This window comes from Lagopus muta, chromosome 14 (genome assembly GCF_023343835.1).
Source record: "Lagopus muta isolate bLagMut1 chromosome 14, bLagMut1 primary, whole genome shotgun sequence".
NCBI classification, from domain to species: domain Eukaryota; kingdom Metazoa; phylum Chordata; class Aves; order Galliformes; family Phasianidae; genus Lagopus; species Lagopus muta.
In genome coordinates this window covers 12,357,565-12,379,239 of record NC_064446.1, presented here as the reverse complement: position 1 = coordinate 12,379,239, position 21,675 = coordinate 12,357,565, and the positions used below count along the sequence as shown (strand labels likewise).

Below are 21,675 nucleotides of genomic sequence, written 5' to 3'. Positions count from 1 at the left end.
TAAAGAACATAAAGAGTTCCAAGATGACCTGTACCTGACCAGGTAGGTGTCTGAAACAGGTCAGATGAATTGATTTTAAATGGCTTTTTCCTTCTTGGCTGTAAGGGCAATTCAGGGTTCTTGTGATGAACCTCTTTGTGTAGTAGACTTCTCTTAGAAAACCCATTTCTAGCCAAAAAAAGCAAACGAAAGCCTGTTCCTCTGGGAAGGAGCTTTGTTGCATCTCACAGCATAATATAAACTGAAGAGGAATGAGAAAATAGAGTTATTTGGACTTATAACAAAGACTTCAGTGCTTCATTAATGAATTAGCTATACCAGTGGGAAGCAAATTATTTCAACAGCTCTCTTACTCCTAAAAAATCCTGTCTTTAAAAATTAAGTGGATTTAAGATAATTTCCCTTAAAAACAGTCTGCATCTTTCCAGTGCTCTACGCAGTAACAGCCTTCTGCTTCTGGTGGCAAATGGGCCAAACTCTCTTTGTCTGACTAGCCAAAATGTGACATCAAGGGGAATAAAACGATCCCTGCCTTTCTGCATGCAAGACTTTACAGTGAGTCTCTAACAATCCTTACAGTTCAGCCCTAACAGCCCCAAACATGTTTACTTTCCTGGGCATCTGCAATGCCCAAAGAGGGTAATTCGCTACAGAATCTCTTCCCAACCTCTTTTATCTCCCAATTCCCTCTGAAGGGCTTTTGCCATCATTGGATCTGCTTGGAATTGATTCTAAAACCAAATTTTTATCCTGGTGGGAGTGACAGGTTGTTTCATTTCTTGTCCTTATTATTCATCCTTAGTTCACTGCAGAAAGAAAGCCTCCATATTATTCTTCTGTTTTTGTCACCATTTTCCCTAACTGAATTTACATTTGACTGGTGAATGCTACAGCCCAGCAATTTGCTGAGCATTTGCCAGTTAGTGGAACAAGAAGTCTCAGTGGAGGAAAACCCAGCGAGTGTCTTAATAGGCAGCAGAGAAAATGAAGCAAATTATTGTAGAGAAGCAGATAGGGAGAGCAAACCTGTCACACAGCCCAGGAGGCAGCACTTTTCACTCTGGGACCTTCTCTGGTTATGACAACCATGCTAATTTTTAACCTTCTCCGCTGAAGAAGCAGAGCACTTTGGATACAACAATCCACCCTGGGATTTGTGCTGTACTTTCATGCATATAAACCAGATGAAATCATTTGCATTTATTTTTTTAAGGATTACTGTGATTGGTAGTAAGTCCTAAGTGTTCTGTGTGGTGCTAGCTGAACCACCAGGAAATGTTCATCTTTTGCCACTCATATGAAATTAGCAGGACAAGGAGCCCTGGAGGACAGACCAGACATCAGAGGAGAGTTGTCAGTAAGTTTATTTTCATTTTACACACAGATGCACATAACCAATTCTGTAGCTGAAGTGTATGTTTAATTTTATTGACAAGCCACAGCTTGCACATTGAAAACACTATAGTGTCCAAAACCTCTCCATATAAACTCAGTAGAGTCACTTGGCTGTCAAGATGATTTTTTTCAGTATCAAACTTGGCGCTGGACCTGGGTATCACTTTACAACACAGGTAATTCTTCTCCCCTTTAAGCACTTCCTTACAACACGTTGCAAACTGCCCGTGCTTTGCTCACAGTGCTGGAGTGTTGCTCCATGCACCTCTGCTCATTCACTCGCGTGTTTCCCAGAGGGGAAGAGAGGCAGAGAAATAAATCAATAGGTAGTTCTGCCTAGGAAGTCACGCTTGACTTCAAATAAATATATTTTCATCACACTTTGGGGGAAAGTGAGTTGTAACTCTTTTTCTTGCAGCAGGAGTTGATCTCATCCATTTACCGGCATTTTTCAGCACTTGGCTATGGAAGTGCTAAACGTACAAATAAAGGAGTATCATGGGCTTTCATGACATGTCTATCTATCTTCCCAGTGTTTTCACGTTTGTGACCAGCTTCCAAGCTAGTGTAAATAACAGGGCAAGGCGATAAATAACACTCAGACACCGACCTCTTGGGAAGGAAAGTCGCCAGTGGACATTGAACACTTCTTAGGGACAAAATGCATTTACTTCCCTTTAGGAACCCTCACTTGGGATTGAGCTGGGCACTGAGCTGTGCTGTCTTAGGAGAAGAATTTGGGGCATTCATCCTCAAATCAGCCCCCATTTTGTTCACTGCATTTATTTTAACAAAACAGCAGAATTTCAGCATGTCCCCCAATGACGTTTTCAAGGAATGCTTGTGTTGATGCAAGTCTAAAAGTCTCACTTTTTTTTTTTTTTTTTTTTTTTTGTCAAAAAAGCTCAATAATTTTTGGTTACAAGCATGACTTCTTCTGAGTGATGCCAAACTCAATATGCTAAAAGCTGCTTTTTGGCCAAAAAGAAGATATTTTGTTCAAAACTGAAGGTGAGTTCCTGGCCACCTGATTCCCAGTTCTTCTCTTTCAAAAATCTCCCTCTTCGTCCACGCTTCCCAAAGCCTTTTGTTCTCCTTAGGAACAAAAATGTGGCACTTTTTATAAGACTGACCACACAGAATCTTTACCCTGCAGCTTCCCATCTCACCTGCAGGTCTGTGTGCTCACAAGACAGAGATGCATTTGACATCTTTGAGCTTTGTAGCCAAGGTTGTGATCTTCTGTAAAGGGAGGAGAACTCAAGACACTGTCTGGACCTGAATGAATGAAATGCACTCAAAGAGCCACAATATCTTGCAGAGGAGTGTCTCTATCGTATGATGGATGTGTGAGTATGTTGAACTACACTCTCACTTCACTGGTTTGGGGTGTAGGACAGTGCAGAAGACATGCATTTAGGGGCATGCAGCTCGGGTGGATGCACTGGGATCAGTTAGAGTGTTGCACAAGTAGGGTGAGGGAGGAAATCCCAGCCCCTCAATGGGAGTAGGAAAACAGATTAATTTATTGACTGGTAGAGGGAAAAATGGTAATGCAGAGCTGGCTACAGCTGGGAAGTGCTGGAGTGTCCACTTGGGGGTGGCAAAGTATTTCAGCTGTGTCTTTAGGGAGCTGGAATTGTCTTTTCTCTCCAGGGCCTTGTGTGTGTCTGTTACCTTTTCTTTGGCTGTTTCTCAAGACTGCAGCTGGTAAAATGACTGTTAGGAAACATGAGCTAAAATTCCCCCTGAGTTGCAGGAAAATGGGAGTCACCAGCTGCAGTGTGACCCCCAGGTCTTACTGCTACCAGCAGGCATGAACAAAATGAAAGACTTTCAGGTAAAACAAAGTAAGAGCTCACCGTAGCAGGGATATAACCCATTCCTCCTATGGGGGATAATGTCATCTAGATCCCCAGTGACCAGACTGGAATGAGCTTTGATAACACACACAGTATGCCATTTTTCAGAAGCTGATGTCCTTATTCACTGTGATGATGACTCTTTATGGAAGTCCCAGCCCCATGATGGCACACAGAGGATGATTTTCCGTGCCAAGCCTGGGCCTGATGTGCTGGCTAAACCCACCGCTATACCATGATTCACAAGAGAAGCATTTCTCTGAAAACACAGCAAATGTGCTTTGAAATTTGAGACACAGCATTTTATAAAATTCTTGCTCACGTGTAAGAGCTGACCTTCAGGCTGGTGCACAGAAAGGCTCTTATGTAAGATTTGGATAAGCTGTGTCTCTCCTGTGCTGGTAGCATTGCAGAGTAAGTCCTTGCTGCAGAGTTTGCAGCCAGGGAGCAGAGATTTCCATCCCTCCAGTTATCTTGAGGGTAATAAAATATGTCCCTTCCGACCCAAACTATTCCATGGTTCTATGATTAATAACCTGCTAATGACAGCCTCCTCATTCATTCATTCAACAAAACAGTCTGCAAGCTCTTGCTGAAATCGAACTTCCAGGAGGCTGTCTTCCCTTTCTATTTCCCACAGTCATTTTCTTCAGCTTCCCTCCCTTGGATGCATCAGACCATGGCAAATCACAGTCCAGTGGAGAGCTGAGAACTGCTGACAGATGTCCTGTTGGTGCCAGGCACACTTGTGTCTTCTGCAGAGTCCACGAGATTGTGGTCTTCGACCATGAAGATGCTCTGCTGGGCAGCAGTCTTGCTGGCAGTATGCTTAGGGCCCCAGAGCTTGCAGCCAGGGGAGATGACGCTGAGGAACGCCATCCTGAAGCGCTGGGACAGCAGGTTGTAGATGATGGGATTCACAGCAGAACTCAGGTAGAAGAAAACACCTACAGGGAAAGGAGATAGAGAGACCTCATTCATGGGTGGAATTAAGCAAGAGGAGAAAGGAAAGTGGCGGATATTATTAGCTAGAGCTCTCCATCTCCAGCTGTTCAAGAACCAGCTCTCTCGAGCTGTCCCGACCTGCCTGCAGCACAGCCCTCATCCCCACAGTGGGATCTGCACAGCTGGTGCCCCATCACAGCTGCCATGAGATAACTTCCAGACAAGGGGAGCTAATTTCTCTCAGCACCCCCAGGATGATTGCATGAGATTGAATCTGTCTGAGCTGCATAATGGCCACATTCAGTGTTTTCCCATGGCATACTGAAAAGAAGCGTCCTCCTTGAAAAAGCTCTCATTCTGTGGTTTGTTGGGCCATAAATGTTTGGTTGTATCACTCAGCTCTGGGCAGGAGGTAAGTCTGCTGCCCTGCCATTCGGTAAGGTTTCCTGCAGGATGATGCCTGCTGCTGTGTATTCATTAGAAGCAGCTGAATGACAAAAACATTCATTTCTGAATGTTTCCAAGATGGAAAAACAGCTGGTAATGATGCATAATATCCTTTTTCTTTTTTTTTCTCTTATTTTTTGCAAATATTCAGACAACTGTACTGGACAATGTCCTGAATGCTGCAGAAACTTGCCAGACGTTTTTATTTATTTAAGGCACGAGTCTCATCACTGTCTACCAAATCCAAGAAGCTTTTTCATGCATGCCTCGTGTTACCTAACAATAAATGACTACACACTTCAAGTAAAACACAAATACTGTATTCTGTTTTTTTGCCAGCACCTATGGAAATGGAAGAAGAAAGCTTTACCTGACACCACATGAATTAAATTGAATATATTAGCCAGAGGCTCAGTCCATTCCACAACAAAGCTGAAGAAAAGGCGATCTATGTGGAATGGAGCCCAGCAGACAGCAAAAACCATCACAAGAACAACTGCCATGGAGAAAGAGAAGAAAAGTTAGTTGGTTATGCAAGGACATGGTTCAATTGCCAGTACAGAGCAAAGCTAGTTGAGAAAGTTGGATGAAAGATTCAGGATGAATGAGAATGTGTTCTCCATGCAGAACTTGGCCTCTGCTGACTCCAGTAAGGATTCTTGTAAACCTGTTCCAGGTGGGTACAGTGAATATCTGTTGGCACAGTTGTGGGCACAGAAAAATAAGCTGGTTTTGGAGTGCAAGCTCTTAGTCCTAGAAGGTGAGTTAAGCTGCCTAAGAGAATGATGGAGCATGAAATATTGAAGCTGATTTACGTTTCCTGCATAAACGTCATCTCGGTAGCAGGGTGAACTCTGCTTAAACATAGCCCTTAATTATGAAGTATTCATAGTGCTTCAGGCTGTTGGAACACCAGTGGTCCAGAGTGCTGTCTAGTGTATTAATTCACCTTCTCCTTGGGAAGCTCTAAGAGTTTATTTTCACTCTGAGAAAGAAGAAAATTTGATTATGAGTCTTTTGATCATTAACCATAATGTGCCAGTCCCAAGTCTATTGCTTGGTAGCTTTCATTTCAGGACCTGGTCACTGAATATTTCACTAAAACTCCAAAAGGTTTTTATGTATAAGTTCCCCAGCTGTCTGAAGTAAACATGCACATATTTGCCTATGCTAAACAAAAGACAGAAGGGCCCACTACTTACACAACATCTTGGTGACTGATTTTCTGGATGGCCTCTGAACATTCACGGACATTTCCTCTGCTTCCAAAGATCTGTCTCCTTTCAGCTGGCAAAGGGAGGGAGGCACAAGAGGGATTAGATAGGAGAAGACAGCCCCACAGTGCACACTGCTTTTGGTATCTTTAATAGCTGTAGTTTGAGTTTAAGAGGGCAAAATTTGAGACAACCCAGGGCTCCTTGAAGGAAATTGCACTGAAGTTTCAGTTTTAGTCTGCACTGAAGGTTGAAGCCTCGGGTTCCAAACAATGTGCAGATTTTGATTATCTGTATTAACAGCAAATTGGTATTGCGATTCCACATTCCTTTCTCAGTGAGTCAATATTTGGTTCACAGTCTGTTCAATTGCAGCATTATTTTCTCTTCTAGCAAAATATTCTTTGTTTGTTTTCCTAAAAGAGTTCCCCACAATTAAACACAAAGCAATGATCCAAAAAAATGCCCAGAGAGGTCTTAGTGAAACACAGCTGTAATCACTGGAAAGAACTGTGTGCCATTCAAAGGAGTTCGTTTCATGCCCTGAGTGTTTGGACTAATTGATATTCCATCCATCTGATGAAAAAGATCCATAGATACTCTATAGCAAGCAGCCAGTGCACGCGATCAGCACAGATCCAAGCACCCACTGCTCAATTACAAGGATTTATACTTTTGCTTTGTTTTCTTTGGTTTTGTTTGGTTGTTGTTTTAATCAGTTTTCTGAAAAAATAGATACAAAGAACAACAATTGATCCCCCCCAAATGCTTCTCCCCCCACATGCTTATGGTGAAAGCACTGATGCTTTGGAGATGAAAAACAACAGCTAGATAATCAGGATGAAAACACGTTTTTGCTTTGATTGTAAAAGGAATCATCTATGGAGACTGCACAATTGCACCCAGCTTCTTGCAGAGAGGGCTGCTGATTATACTACATCTTCAGAGCAGTGCTTTTTTAATAGAGAGACTGGAAACAGAACTTTAAATTACGTGGGGAAGAGTATCAGGAATGAGGGAGAAGATAAAGATCAGTGTGGGCTTGAAAACACATCAGTCGTGCCATTTTCTTATCCAGCACAGTGATTTTGTTTCCAGGTGTTTGATTGACAGTATTTATCTGCTATTGTTGTAACCCCAGTCAAAGAGACCTTCTGCCAATACTTTATTAGTAAAGCCAATAAAAGAGAAACACATGCAAATTGAATTATATTCAATTATAGTTTCCCACATTTTACATTATTCCCTTTTGTCACTTTAAGAATAGCTGTTGCTTAAGAATAGGATCAGCTGATTTGTAACATATCTGGTGATAAATGTCTGTTTGGATTGATTAAAATCCCTAGCTTCCCTTCAGTGATTTTCTGCCTCAGCAGTAATTTATCCCAGGAATATTCCAAAGCCTGGTAGAATACAGTGCTCTGATGTTATAATGAAACAGAGGCACACGTATCTTTATTTTTCACCCTCCTCTTGTCATTTTGAATATGCTTTAAGGCTCCTCTTTAGCCTCCAGTGGTAATATATGGGGGTGTAACTGGTAAGAACAGCTCAGCAGTTGCAATTTAGTAGAACAATGAGTCATGAGAAAGGAAAAAGGAAATGAGTTCATGGCAAAGCCTGAGTTCATGCCAATGGTGTAACAGAAGTACTACCAAGGTGGTGGCTACTTTTACATCACTGTGGATATACGAGGCTATATAGAGTCGCCTGCAGATGGATGTTACCCAGTCAATGCAAGAGACTTAGAAGTGTCTGGAGCAAGAAGTTGGAAATTGGCTTTTAACTTTGACATCTTTATTAGCTACAGCATTTCATGTTGGAAGTCAGCAGGCAGAGTGAAATTAGGGCCTCACCTATCCCCGGACAAAGATGATGAAGCCATTCAGCAGAAGCAGGACATCATTTTTCAGTAAGTTTCCTGCAAGTTACTGACACAAACAATGATCAAATGTTCACTCCAGATGATTAAAAATGTGGTGTTTAGAAGGTACATGCCTTCTACTAGGGCATGCAGTCCTGCCAACCCGAGTGATTTGTCGGTGCTGTTGGGACCCAGCTGCTGAAGTGCCATTGCTGCCCTGTGTGTTCTCAGCTCACCTCATTGCAAAGGGAAATGTGTTAGTGGGGACAGGGCTTGCACAACTCCATGTAAAGGGGGACAGAACTCTGGAGGCACAGTACTGAGCTCTGCACAAATTAGCCAAAGGTAGCCAACGTCAACAAGTGGTTTTGGTTTTAACAGCAGGGCGTTTGAGGGACAGAGCAGGTTTTGGTGAGAAGATCAAGAAAAGCTCCACAGTGGCAAGAAGAAGTTGCTTTGACTCAAATCAGTTAAAATGTGCCCATTGTGACAACAAGAGAAGTGTTGGACTCTGAGGAGAATTTTGCTTAGATGTGATCAGTCTGGTCACATCTTGTCATCTATTTCCCCTCTGTAGGTGTCTCAGATAGGTGGGTAATCAAGTCTCTGGACTCTCTGCATTCCTCACTGAATATCAAAAATCCTAACTACCTCAAGTGTTGGAACTATTTATTGACTCTTACGCTGTGGTATTAAACCAGAACGTTGTAAAATTAAATCTAGGTTGATCATGAGGCAATGGTGATGAAGTAACCTGAAGTCTTTGCTGGCCATGAATTACCTCTTGAGAAAGAGAAATACATACATATTTATTTTTAAAAGTAATAAAATTAATAATTAAGTAATTGACCATATGACAGGGTAACCTTTCACAACTGCCTAATGTGTCACACATGCTTCCTTCTGTTTTATCCTGAGGCACAAGCTCTGGAGCCTTGACAAAGCTTGAAGGAGAAACTATATCAATAAGATGCCCCTTCCACAAAGTCAGCTAGAAGTGATGCCTCTGCCTGCTGAACTGGAGCTGTTTGCTGAATTGGAGTTGTTGTTCAACCTTTGGATCAACTCTGAACTTTTCCACTGCTCTCTGTGAGCAATGTATGGCACTCAGGAGATTCTGCAGTGTTGCTGAAGCTTCAAGGTTTTCATCAGCTGTGAGTAGAGAAAAAAAGTCTTCTATTGGAAATCACACACACACACCATTCCCCTGTCATTTCTGTTGAACATAAAAACGAAACCTTTGCCCAGCACAACTTGGGATGCAAACCAGGGGTGCGTGTTGTTAAAATTTGGAAATAACAATTGGATATACAGGAAAGCAAAGGCATTATACGATAAATATTGCAGCCCTTAGGAAAGACAGCTTGAACAAATCTATCAATAAACAGATACCCCTGGACAGCAGCCCTTGTTTGGCACCCGGCTTCTCTTCTAGGGTGAAGATTAGGAACTGTGAAATGATACAAAGATTTCACAGCAGCCACTGAAATGTAGTTGCTTCGAAGATCTTCTGCATGTATAGATTTCTGGTAGATAATCCCTGTGGCTTTTCCTGGTTAGGGAAAAATTGCTTTTCTGTAGTGCCAGAGAGTAGTAAATACCAGCCACAACAATAGAATGGTGTATGAACTAGCACAGATGGGGTTAAATTTCTTGCATGTTATTTGGTAAGTTAATCAGTCTTTACAAGCATGTTGCATTCCTTTCTTTCTCTGTGATCAGACACAGCATTTTAAACTCTAAATTATATGCAGTGCAGTGAGATAGGATTCATATTTCTGAAATGTATGTAACATAAGAGAAGAAAAAAACCCACAGACTCTCTATGATTAGCAACACTGGGCTACACAGGTTAATAATGCTGTGATGCTGGCTATTTTCTCCTTCTATCTAAATAATGACAATTGGCAAAACTAGTCTCACTTTCTGAAAAGATCCCAAATGTGAGCTCTAAGGTAGCCTTAATCAGTGGCTAAGCTGTGCTACAGTTATCCAAAGAGAAGACTGCTGAAATTGCTGGCTGCAGCAGCAAGTAGCATTTCAGTTTGTGACAGCTTTGTGAGTTTTAACAACTGAATATTAACATCCTCTCCAGGGAAGGAAAAAAATAAAGTGGTGTAATGGAAATTCCATAGTCACAAGAAGAGGGAAAACAAATCATACACGGGATTCTATCACCAGCCCACTCCTTTTCATTCTTTTCACATTTTCTTTCTGTTTTATTTCTTTCTAGTCCCTGCCACTGAGGTGTAAATCTCTGAGAGGCTGGAATAATCAATCTATAGAATGGGATGTTTAAATAACATTCAAATGTGAGAAGCAATATGTTCATTTTTAAAAAAAGGTTGGGGTATATTATTCCAAGACATAACTGTATTCTTTTGAGAATAGGATTACAGCAAAGAAGGGGTGTTTCCGGGGGTTTCAAATGGATACGTATTTATATATATATATACTTCTGGCGAGACAGATGGGCAAGAAAATGTTGAAATCACAGACACAAACACACAAGAATGGGTTACAGAAACACTGAGCACTTGAGCAGGACTTACTCTTAGCCCCATCAGATAATACAGCACACTTATGACCCCCATAGGCAGCACATAGAAGAGGAAGGAAGTAATCTGGACAATCCAGTTGTAGATCCACATGGGCACGACCACAGTGCAGGTGGCAGAGCCAGGGACCAGGGTGCCATTGGGGAAATACTGCAGCATGATACCATGGGTGCCTGTGTTGGGGAGGGCAAAGAGGATGGAGAGGACCCAGAGCACCACGATGGTCCTCAGGGCACGCTTGCGAGTGCTTTCCAGCTTGGCACGGAAGGGATGGAGGATGGCAAAGTATCTCTCCACGCTGACTGTGGTGACGCTGAGGATGGAGGCAAAGCACACCGTCTCAAAGAGAGCTGTCTTGAAATAGCAGCCGATGGGACCGAATAAGAAGGGGTAGTTGCTCCACATCTCGTAGACTTCCAGAGGCATCCCAAAAAGTAGCACGAGCAGGTCTGACACGGCGAGGCTGAAGAGATAGTAGTTGGTTGGGGTCTTCATGTTCCGGCGAGTAAGGATCACCAGGCAAACTAAGAAGTTACCAATCACCCCAACAACGAAGATCACAGAGTACACCAGAGCCATAGGCAAGAACAGATGGCTGCGTTTGGGCCCACATAGGAAGGCTAAATAATCCTCAGTGCTGTTTAAGTACCTCCTGAAATGTTCCTGCAGAGCAAGGTGATTAAACCAGGAGGAATTGCCAATCCAGGCCATCACTGGACTTGCTGAAATGTCCCACAGCTGATATCCAGCCTTCTTTAAGTCCCTCTGTGCTCGTTCACTCACTTTTTGCAGGGAGAGGGAGAGAGGAGTTGTCTTGCCAGACCTCGATGCACAAAGCCACAGAGGGATGAGTGTTTGCCTGGCTTCGGGTTTGCTGTTGTAAGCGAGGGTTTGCTGTTGTAACAGCTGTTCCCCTGTGAGGAGTCCCTAAGCCAGAAAGCCCCTCCTTTCACACATATTCATTGGCTCACTAAATGCATTAGATTATAGAGTAAGAAAAGAGGTTTTGGCTACTTGTATTACCTCCTGTAGCAGATACATTTACTGAATGAAAGATGGGGGATTCAGAGAGGCAGGGATGTGAAATATAGGATGAGAAGCTTGCTGTGAGATGCTTGTATTTGTCATGTGGTGGGAAACCAGGCACAAAAAAACTGTGTTCATACTGCATTCTGCTATCCACGAGCACAAAAAGAAAATCTGACACGATTTTATCTTTCATATCTCTGCTGATTTTTATTCTCTGTTTTCTGCAGCAGTAAATACTTGGAAACAGAGTGTGATTGGCAGAAAGTCATCCTGTCTTTGTAGTCATTCCTATGGAATGACATCTATATGGCAATCTATATAGTTTCAGCCTCTTTTTAAGGACTATATATTTTTTTTTCTCCTGAAATCTGACACAGGGTTTTAAAGGCTCTTCTCACAATACAATATTTCACAGCTTTTATAAGGGAGCATTGTGTCAAAGTGCACATGGAATTTGCACTGAGGGTTGCAAAAAGGGCTGATAGGAGAATAGAGAATTATGGAATTTGATCTCATTTGGGGATTAGATCGGGGATCTTTCTGAAGGTCGTGTTGCTCCAAAGATGTATTTAATGCATTTAGAATGAAAGTTACTTGGATGCTTGTAAATTGCTTCTTCTTAAATGAAAACTATTCTGTAAATGTACTTTCTGATCTACAAGGACGATGACTGTGTCACAATAGAGTATTTAACTCCTGATCAGTTCTTGATCCTTTGTTGAGACGGTGGCCTCAAGTTGAACTAGGGGACGTTCAGTTTGGATATTAGGAACAATTTTTTCTCTGAAAGAGCAGTGATGCAGTGTCACAGCTGCCCAGGGAAGTGGGGGGATCACCATCCCTGGGGATGTTCCAGAACTGTGGAGGTGTGGCACCAAGGGACATGGTCAGTGGGCATGGTGGGGGTGGCCTGGGTTTGGATTTGGGGATCTTTGGGGTCTTTTCCATCCATAATGATTCTGTGATTCTGTGATAGAAGGCATCACAGTTAAGTGTCTTATCACTTTCAAACAGTTTTTCTGATTTATACTTCTTCCTGCTTTAACTTCTAGATTAGTAGTAGTCCAGAAACTTTGGAAATTAAAGAAAAATGTTGCAAAAAGCACAGTTGTCCTCAAAAAATAGCAGCAGGAGGTAAGGAACAAAGGTCCAGTCCCACTGCAGCATCTGACGTGTGGAGCTCAAAGCATTTTTTTTGCCTTACGACTGAGCATTCATTTAAATTGTTAGCGGCATCTAGCATACCACAAGAGCTATGCTAAAGGACAGAAACACTTTTCCTGTGATACCTTTCAGACCTGCTGAAATTGTCTCTCACATAAACTATCTCCATTAAAAAGAATCTGCTGATTGATTCTAGCGTTGCACGGAGGCATTTTTGCTCAGCACACTGCTGGGTTTGCTTTGCTTGGGGAGCTGCAAGTGTGCTCCTTTGACCTGCTTCTGCCTTCCTTAGGGATTCAGCTGGAAAAGGTTCCTTTGCTTTTTAGCAATGTCAAAATAATGTGAATTAGATCTTGAACTACTGTTGGCACTAAAAAGGGAAATCATTGCTAGAGTGCTGGGTTGAGGCTGAGATTGACTATGTCAGAGTTCTGTGGGAGGGAAACATTGCAGGACTGGACACCTTCTGCACCTCTACTTACATTTCAGGGTTTTTCTCATCCCCAGTCTCTCACTGATATCTCATTTATTTCTATTTCTCCTTTTTTTTTTCCTTCCCTGTAGGTTCCATAGCATCATAACTGAGGTGAGTAAACACTTCTAAAATAGCCACCAAATTGGTCTGTGTTTTGATCCACATACATTAAGCATTCTACGGAAACTGAGAAAGAAACCTGAGATCTGTTCAGCTTGAACTCAATCTTACAGATAAGGAAACAAAATTGATTTGAGTTATTACTAAAATGCCAACAAGGCAGCCAGGCTGATCTTGAGAGGAAAAATATGGGCTGTAGAAATACAGGAGGGCACTTGAAGAAGTGAATGTTCCACCTGCACCTACTCCCACTTTTCTCTCTCCTGGATACTTTCTGACCCCACCAGGGGCATGATGCTGAGTGGCTGTAAGTGTAGGAGCGCAGGAGGAAACCAGGATTACTGGTCTATCAGGCCACTCCTGGAACTGTGTCACTATGACCTCAATTAAGTGGCAGATGGAGAGGGCAAGAAGGGCCAGGAGAGTGAAAAATACATTGCAGTTCATTTCTTGAAGCTTTATTCAGTGTTCTTTATCGTATCTATCCCAACAAGGATAGGACGATGTATCTAGAAACTAAAGATTAGCTCTTGCTCTGCATGATTAGAAATATTTTATTTTTACAGTTGAGATGGAAAATAAATATAGATTTTTCCTTTTGAAATTAACATTAAAGCATCTGGGATTTTTCAGTTGAATGCACACTTCATTGTTTGCTGTTCTCTGCTAAAGGAGGATGCTGTGCTGTGAGCTGGCTGTAGAAGTGTGCAGTTTCAAATAAAAATGTGTCAGTTCATGTAATGTAATATTTACATGACTGTGACGTGTGTTACGTAATGTACATGAATGCAGTAATAATGCTATTAATATTTAATTATTCATTAATTATTCCCCTGTTATTAATTCTATTATAATACTATTTGGCAGGATAAAAGCCAGACAAGTTTTCTTGGCACAGTTATGTCCCAACCCTATTCCGAGTGTGCCAATGACTCCTCAGGCATTGACTACACCCTCACTGCTTGTGGCATTTCTCTTGCCACTTTTATGTTATGGAGTCTTTTCCTTAGCTAATGTAATAGCACCATGGCACACCGCTGTGTTCCATTAATGGCAGCAAATTGCACTTTTAAGAACAGGTAAATACAAATGCTTCCATGTTTCCCAAAGCCTCTGCAAGGGCACCAATTACTGGCTGTATATTAGGTTAGTAAATGATGAGCAATTTTTTATTTCAGGGAAAATTGGATATATTCATAAAAAAAGAGACAGAGAATGGTAGAGGTAATCAAGAGTATAACAAATGCAGAAATCCTTCATGGGTCATGCTACAGAGGGATATATTTTGAAGAAATATGGACCATTTTAATGGTCTAATTTGAAGTTACTCGTCTCAGAATATAGAAATCTACTCATGCTAAACAAGCACTTTTAGATATTTACATCTCTGTGGTTAGGCAGAGGCTCCCCATCCATCTTCATACAATGTGGCTGTGGAACTGGGAAGTAATGGCACTGTGCTAATGCTGTTCTGTGTGACCCTAATTAATTCTGTTGATTAGATGACATGCAGTACTACACCAGCACATCTGCTTGGCATCCTGGACCCGAGCTGACCTCTTTGGACAGCCTTGGGACATGGCTCAGGGTCTGCACACAGAGCCACTGAGCAGTGTGAACTGCAGGTTGAAAATAAGAACTTGTACCAAGAACCTCAGGCCCATACAAGAAGAAGGAGATGCAAATTAGAGAGCACAGAGCTGGTAAGCAGAAATATTCAGCCTCACTACATTGTATGTGTTAACACAATTGCCCCACTCCCCTTCTAAATCACATACAGTTTATAACTCATTGGTTTGACTTTTTTTATTATTTTCTCCTTTGAATGTTCACTGCAGTAGCTACAACGTGAGTTGTTGTTTTCCTAAGTATTCAGTATAACGCTCAACATGCCACCAAATGCATAGATATATTGGGTATGTTTTCTCTCCCTCCAGGCTGGAGGACTGAGCTGCACTATAATAACAGTTGCATCTGCAGCAGTCTTTCTATGCCTTATTGTAAGCTATTTCAGAATTATCTAGGCTCTTGACAGACAGCTTCTCCATGGCTGTGCGTGATATCTGAAGTCCCTAGGATATCAATCAACACAAATAAGAAGAGGATTTCATGCCTACAGTGGAAAATATCAAGGAGCATCTCTCTGCCTGGAGCACCTGGCAATCTGCAGACACTGTAGACTCAGGCCACTTCAGGAGTATAACCCATTTTATCTAATTTTAGAGGTTAAAGACAGCAAATGAGCCGATTGCTGGTTCTTCAATTCTTTACTTTAGTCAGTAATGAGGAGAACATGCAGAAAGTGATCTGTCCTAAACCACAGAACAAGGTATGTAAGAGGTACGGAAAAGCTTCTTGTTGTTTTCTTGCTGTCTGCAGAGGGAAGGTGGATAACAAGGTTTAATAGAAAGCTATTAAAAGCCAAGATGGAGTTAGACCTGAATGTGCAGGCTCACCCATCTTCCCAGCAGAACCAGCCTTAGGAGGGAGCTGTGTTCAGGCTTTTTCTTGGAGGAGGTGTTGGATCAGCCACAAACAGGGCCAGAGAGGCAGCAAGGGCAGCCCAGTGCTCCCAGTCACCCCCTGGTCCTCTCTTGTCTGACAGAGGGGATGTGTTTGCTGAGAGGACTTCCAGCGATGGATTGCTCTGTTAGTGATGAAAATTAATGGGAATTCTGTCCTTTACGGAAGGCATTTTTACCTGTTGTTTGTATGTGTGTGTGTTCTTGCTTTGAACATGCAGTGGGTGGCAGGTATGGATGTGGTGCAGGCTTGATGGGCAGCTGAACAGCAACAGGAGCTGAAAAAGTACACTGATGCAGAAAATCCTGTCATACTGAGTGCATCCGTCACGATGAAGTGATACGGATTTATATGGGGGAAGACGAAAGGATTGTCACAGCAGAAAATGTATTGAAACTCCAAGAATGACTCAGATTGCTTGAGTCAGGGGGGATCTGGTACTGCAGGACTTTGACTTATGCAGGAGAAATCAGATTATTCAGTCTGTGGCTTTTTGCATCTAATCACAGTATTGATACTCCATTGCAGTTCGTTCCTCCTTTGATTTATATGTTCCTCTGGAGAGCTCGACTCACTTAATTGCCTGACCCACAAGACACTTAACTAGTTTCTTTTTTTTCCCTGATCTGACTCATGAATTTTATTTTTCAGCTCGTATCCATTTCACTTTTTCTTCACCTTGGGACTGGGCAAGAACTTTTCTCTACTGGACTGCAAAACACCTACGTCATAGAGTCTGTATAGCCTTGGTGTATATCACACAGATACACAGCGTGCTCTTAAGGTTAGAGGCAGTGGCCTCAAGTTGCACCAGGGGAGGTTCAGGTTGAGTATTAGGAAAAAGAGCAGTGATGCTGTGGCACTGCTGCTCAGGGAGGTGGGGGGTCACCATCCCTGGAGGTGTTTGAGAACTGTGGAGATGTGGCACTGAGGGACGTGATTATGGGCATAGTGGGATGGGCTGGGATTGGACTTGGGGACCTTGGGGGTCTTTTTCCAACCTTAATGATTCTATGACAGAAGAGTCTTGTCACACTGAAAGAAACACAGTGCAGCGATGCATTGTATAACTGAAGATGGTAAAAAGTATGGCATTTCTTGTAGGAGAACTGAATCTATCAATGAATATGGTCAGTGGGACACATGGAACTTATATAACACTTATCATATATAAAGGAAACCGTAAATAAATATTAAGAGAATCCCTTAGCTGAACTTCCCTTTGTTTTAGGTTTTGTGCAGAGGTGCACTTGCTAGAAGAATTATGAATTTTGTGCTAAAAGTCTTGCTCCTATTGGAAAACTATGTACACCTTCCTTTTCCTTCCTGAAATGCAGTGGTGTGTTATTTTATACTCTAACAAGCAAGGAACTCAGAGCTTCTTATGTGATAATAATGCAACTTACATTGACTGGGAATGAAACCGCATTTTTCCTTGTCTGTTTTTAGACAGGACATGTTTAAACTATCTGTTCATGTAAAATTTTCTTGACTCCAGAAAAATTATGATTCTGCTCATTAGGGTAATTAGGATACTATTCTGCTCGTTAGGGTAGCTGTCAAAAACACCTGTTGAGAGTTTATGTTCCCTTCCTCAGCAGCTGTTTGGATCCCTTTGCAACGCAGGTTAAGGTTATTGTGATCACCTGCTTTCGAGTCACATTGAGAATCAATATTATTTGACTTGGAATTAATGAAACCATTTCTATGAAGAAGGATGTGCATAATTTGGAACATTAATGTGCTGGCAGATGATGTTCTCTTCCTGCTCGTTTCTCCATTATACTATCCCCAGGAGCCAAATCTTGGCTCAGCTAAATGCAGCGAGGGATGGCTCTGTTCTTCTGAATGTCTCCTGTTACAAGGTTAGAGACAGAGAGAAAGCTCTAGACACAACAGTGATGAAAAAGATACATGCCAGAGGGATGTTTTACCATAGTTTTCAAATAATCTAACAGGTCTTAGACACATGCAGCAAACTGAATCAACCTATTAAGAAGCGTGTTTCAAATTGCTGTGTACCCCTCAGAAATGTTCTCGTGGTTTGCAGCCCGCTCAGAAGTGAGAGGCAGACCTCCAAAATAAGGTAAAGTAAGACATCAGTGCCCTCTGGAGCCGAGGAGCAAGAGAGGAGGAGTGTGATGTGATGAGATCAGCTCTTGTGTGCAGTGCTGGCTGGCTGGAGCCCCTCAGTGCCATGGTGGTTTTGGATTCAGCAGTTTTTTTAAGATCAATTCTCTACCAGAACTCAGCACACTCCATGAGCTGGGAGCCTCGTTTCTAATGCTAAAGCAGAAGATGAGGCTGCACAAATTCATTTTATCCAGTTACCCAGTAGGGTAACATCCAGTCTGATAGATGCTTTCCCTCGCCAAGACAGTTCCATTATTGGTGTTCGTTTGTGAATGCTGATGCACAACTGGATCTGAGCTGACCCAGAACTCTATCGATTTGCTCTGATTACAGTAAGTGCTAAACACGTCTTTTCATTGATGAAAATCTGAACGTGTTCTACAATCCTTTAATAAAACAGATTTCTGCTGCAGACAGAAATGACTCAAGTATGAGTCAACTTATTATTCTTCCAACACAGCAAGCTGTATTTAAATGGACAATGTTATTAAATCTGAAATGGCATCAGAAATTAAGCAAGGAAAACTAGAAAACCTGATGTTTTATTTTTCAGTTTTGTTTAAAGATCGATGGCTCACATTGCTTGAAAGAAAAATTTTGACCAGCAAAGGATGAAGAAGGGAGGTAAAATGGAGGAGGATAAGACCTAACAACTTTGAAACAATAGCTTTTTAGGAAACTAAACAATATGCTGGGGAATAGAAGTGGAAAAAAATTAATGAAAAACGATGAGGCAGTGGCACAGGTTACCCAGAGAGGTGGTGGTGCCCCATCCCTGCAGTCACCCGAGATCAGGCTGGAGGGGCTCTGAGCACTGGTGGAGCTGTGGGTGTCCCTGTTCAGTGCAAGGGAGTTGGACCAGATGGCATCTAAAGATCTCTTCCAAGTCAAATGGTTTCTATGAATTTAGGACAGGGAAAAGAACAGAATATAAAAAATGAAAAACATGTAGGTGTAAAAATGGGAGACAAAAACAAAGGAAACAACAAAGAATTTGGAGAGAAAAAGGAACAAAGCATCATAGATTAATGCAGCTTGGAATGAACCTCTGGGGGGCTGTAATCCAACCTTCTGCTCAGAGCAGTGTCTGCTGTGGACTCAGACCACAAACTGGATCACAGGCTGACCTCCTCATAGGCACTGCTGCTACGAAGTACCCCTAAGACTTTTCTTCACCAGGCAGAGCCAGACCTGTTCTTCCAGCATCTCTTTATAGGGCAAGTGCTCCAGCCCCAAACATCTTGGTGACCTCTGCTAACCTTGCTCCAGTTTACCATTGTCTTTCCTGCACTGGAAGATCCAGAATTGGATGTAGCATTCTTGATAAGTGCTAACAAGTTCTTCTGCTTAGGTTGCTGCTGCTCAGATTGCTTCCTACCAACACCCCCAGGTCTGTTTCGGCAGAGTTGCTTCCCAGAACTTAACTTTATTATGCACTGGTCTGTCTTTCCCTGCATTCCCCTGAGTGGAAGCTGTTACTGCTAATATTTGAGAAATGGCTTTTTTTCCACTGCTATTTCCAAGATAACACCGTGGATAAGCCCCAATTAGTCCTGCATTGTTATTCATTATTCTCTCTTCTGCCGTTTCAAATGATTCAATCATCCCAGAAGAGAAAGGAAATGGTCTCCACAGCACAGATTTATGCGGTGTCTGGGAGCCCAGGTCTCTCTAGTACTGTACTGGAAATGTTAAGTCCCAGCTTGAACCAGTGATTGAGCACCTGGTGAGAAGGCAGGGCCAACCCAAGAGAGCTCAGGTGTATGCAGTGTTCCTGAGTGACTGGAAGGGATGGAGCCAGGATCCACCCCTTCCCAGATTTCATTTAAGGCTTGGCAGTGGAGGTGAGGGGGTCTGGCTGGAGCTTCCTGTGTACCTAAGGCCTTCCAAAGGTAAGTAGCTTTCTATCATATTATAGCATTGCAGGTACTCAGGAGACTTTGAGTCTTGAAGGCTGTTCGATTTAGTTCCTAGCCTTATATTACTGGCAACAGAAGAGAAACACAACTTTTCCCAGCACTGAGGATGCCCTACTTAAATTAACCTTGCAGTTTCTCTGGAGGATATAATGCACAATGAGTTGGTCCTGGTTAGTCTGTTAGCACTAATAAATGGTGTATAGAGATCAATCCGGACTTTTGCTCAAGGTATAAGTAAGTCCTAGGGTTAGAATTGAAGATTTCCAGGCTCTCAGCCTGGAATTAATTGCCTTGCATTGTCTCCTAGGTCAGTAAGTCTCCTAGGTTTCTGGGATGTATTCCACTTCCCAGAAGATCCAGCCCTTCATGTCATCCCAAGGATCTATATGTTCTTTCTTTTGTTTGACAGTCACATCTTTTGAAATACGTGGTCTTAGTAACATCCTTTTGAAACGGAGTCTCAAAGCTGACAAGCAGTGATTTATCACAGAACTGAAAGAGGACATACAGGTAATATTTGGTGCATCTCTCATTTTTGCTAATAGTTTTATTGGGTCTATAGAATAGTGAAGGCAATCAGTCAGTCTGACAGCACTGTACGTGCCTCTAAGCAAAGGGAAAACCAGAGAATATGCTCGAATTTGTGAAGGTACAATGTTTAAATAATACTGAACAGTCAGAGAGTGAAGAAGAACCACACTTACTGGTTAGCTGGAAAAAAGGCTCAAACCAGAACACTGGGCAGTGATTGGCACATCTGTGGTTCCTTTTGAGAAACATTTATTCACAGATATTCCTATGATGAGTTGAGAGGTCATGTGCCTAACAGCTATTTTTCAGATGAAGCATACAGGCCTTGATTTTTGTCTTCAATATGGGAGAATCAAGGCCCATGCATTTTGCTAGTGAGCCTTTCAAAAGGACTCTACAGTGCAGTATAGGTGGCTCTTAGCAATGCTAAAAAGATTGTACTCACAGGGGAAAAAGCTCATCTTCCAAAGCACTGCTACCCCTGCATCACTATCAAATTTCCCATAAGATTTTCAAGTGCTTTATAGATACAAGTGGCCCAGACCTTCAAAATAAGACTGCCCACCTTTCCCAAAGAGATACAGGAAAAGTGCAAAGTTCTACAGAAACAAAAGTGATTTAAACTTTTTTTTTAGCATTACTCTCTGTAATGGTGTACCAGCCAGAGCTAACCCATGGGAGGAAGATCATTAGATTATTTTTTTTTGACACTTCCCCGAATAAGTGTTACCCTTGTTTCCATCCTTCTGGGAAAAGTTATGTAGATTCTGCTTTGAAATCCATCATGTCTTTGTCTGACGACAATTGCAATAATGTCAAGAGCCCCAGAGTACTTCAGAACCCATCTGAATCTGCTGCGTGGTATTTTGAACACATTCAGATTGCTGTCAGACTTTGCACACCTTAATTTGAAGGTCCTTTCTTGAGGCCTTATTCATATTTATTCTGAAGTGGATGCTTTTTTTAAATGCACTCTTGGCATTTTTATAATACAGGCCCTGGAAGCTGCTCTCTCACTGTAGCTCCATGCTGAAGAAAAGGGTGGAAATGGGCAATTTCCATACAGCTACACTGTTGTAGAAAAGAAGCTGATGTGTAATTTTACTGCAGTTAGACTTCTGTGATCTGAAGTTAGCTATATGAGGAAAAAAAGCCCAGTCTGAAAATTAAATATGCTCTTCAATGGTAAAAAGGTGATTTGAATAATGTTGCATTTCTCTGAGAAGTGCACACGCTGCAGCGTTCAAATATAAAGTGCTTGAATTTGAGGCCCCGAAAGGCTAAATACGGTGGAAATGTGAAATCACCCCATCAAGAGCAGAATGTAAAAAGAAAAAAAACAAAACCAACAAACCCAAAGAGTTCAACCATTGATTGAACTTTATAAAGCATGACATTTTCTCACAGTGCATACATTGATGCTTATGAATAGGTGCTTACCCAGCTAGCTAGGGAAAAACAATTCTTTCTGCTTTTCCACTTTCATTTGTTCTTGA

General features: G+C 42.0%; 1 protein-coding gene across 1 annotated transcript; it reads right to left on the bottom strand.

Annotated features, from left to right (window-relative positions):
* Window positions 1–3,792: 3,792 nt before the first annotated feature.
* On the bottom strand, window positions 3,793–10,996 carry NMUR2 (neuromedin U receptor 2). The gene is made up of 4 exons (XM_048960746.1): window positions 10,280–10,996; window positions 5,852–5,936; window positions 5,020–5,145; window positions 3,793–4,204 (listed from the first exon to the last, which is right to left on the bottom strand). The coding sequence occupies exons 1-4, from the start codon at window positions 10,994–10,996 to the stop codon at window positions 3,945–3,947; spliced, it is 1,188 nt and encodes a 395-aa protein (XP_048816703.1). The 3' UTR covers window positions 3,793–3,944.
* Window positions 10,997–21,675: the final 10,679 nt, after the last annotated feature.

What these genes read in the sequence shown, in the direction of transcription:
- NMUR2 (XM_048960746.1), bottom strand. Translation starts at nt 10,996, where the DNA reads ATGGCCTGGATTGGCAATTCCTCCTGGTTTAATCACCTTGCTCTGCAG. An exon ending in ATCAGTCACCAAGATGTTGT is followed by an intron (nt 5,146 to 5,851) that starts GTAAGTAGTGGG and finishes TCTCCATGGCAG; the next exon opens with TTGTTCTTGTGATGGTTTTT. An exon ending in TTTAATTCATGTGGTGTCAG is followed by an intron (nt 4,205 to 5,019) that starts GTAAAGCTTTCT and finishes CTTTCCCTGTAG; the next exon opens with GTGTTTTCTTCTACCTGAGT.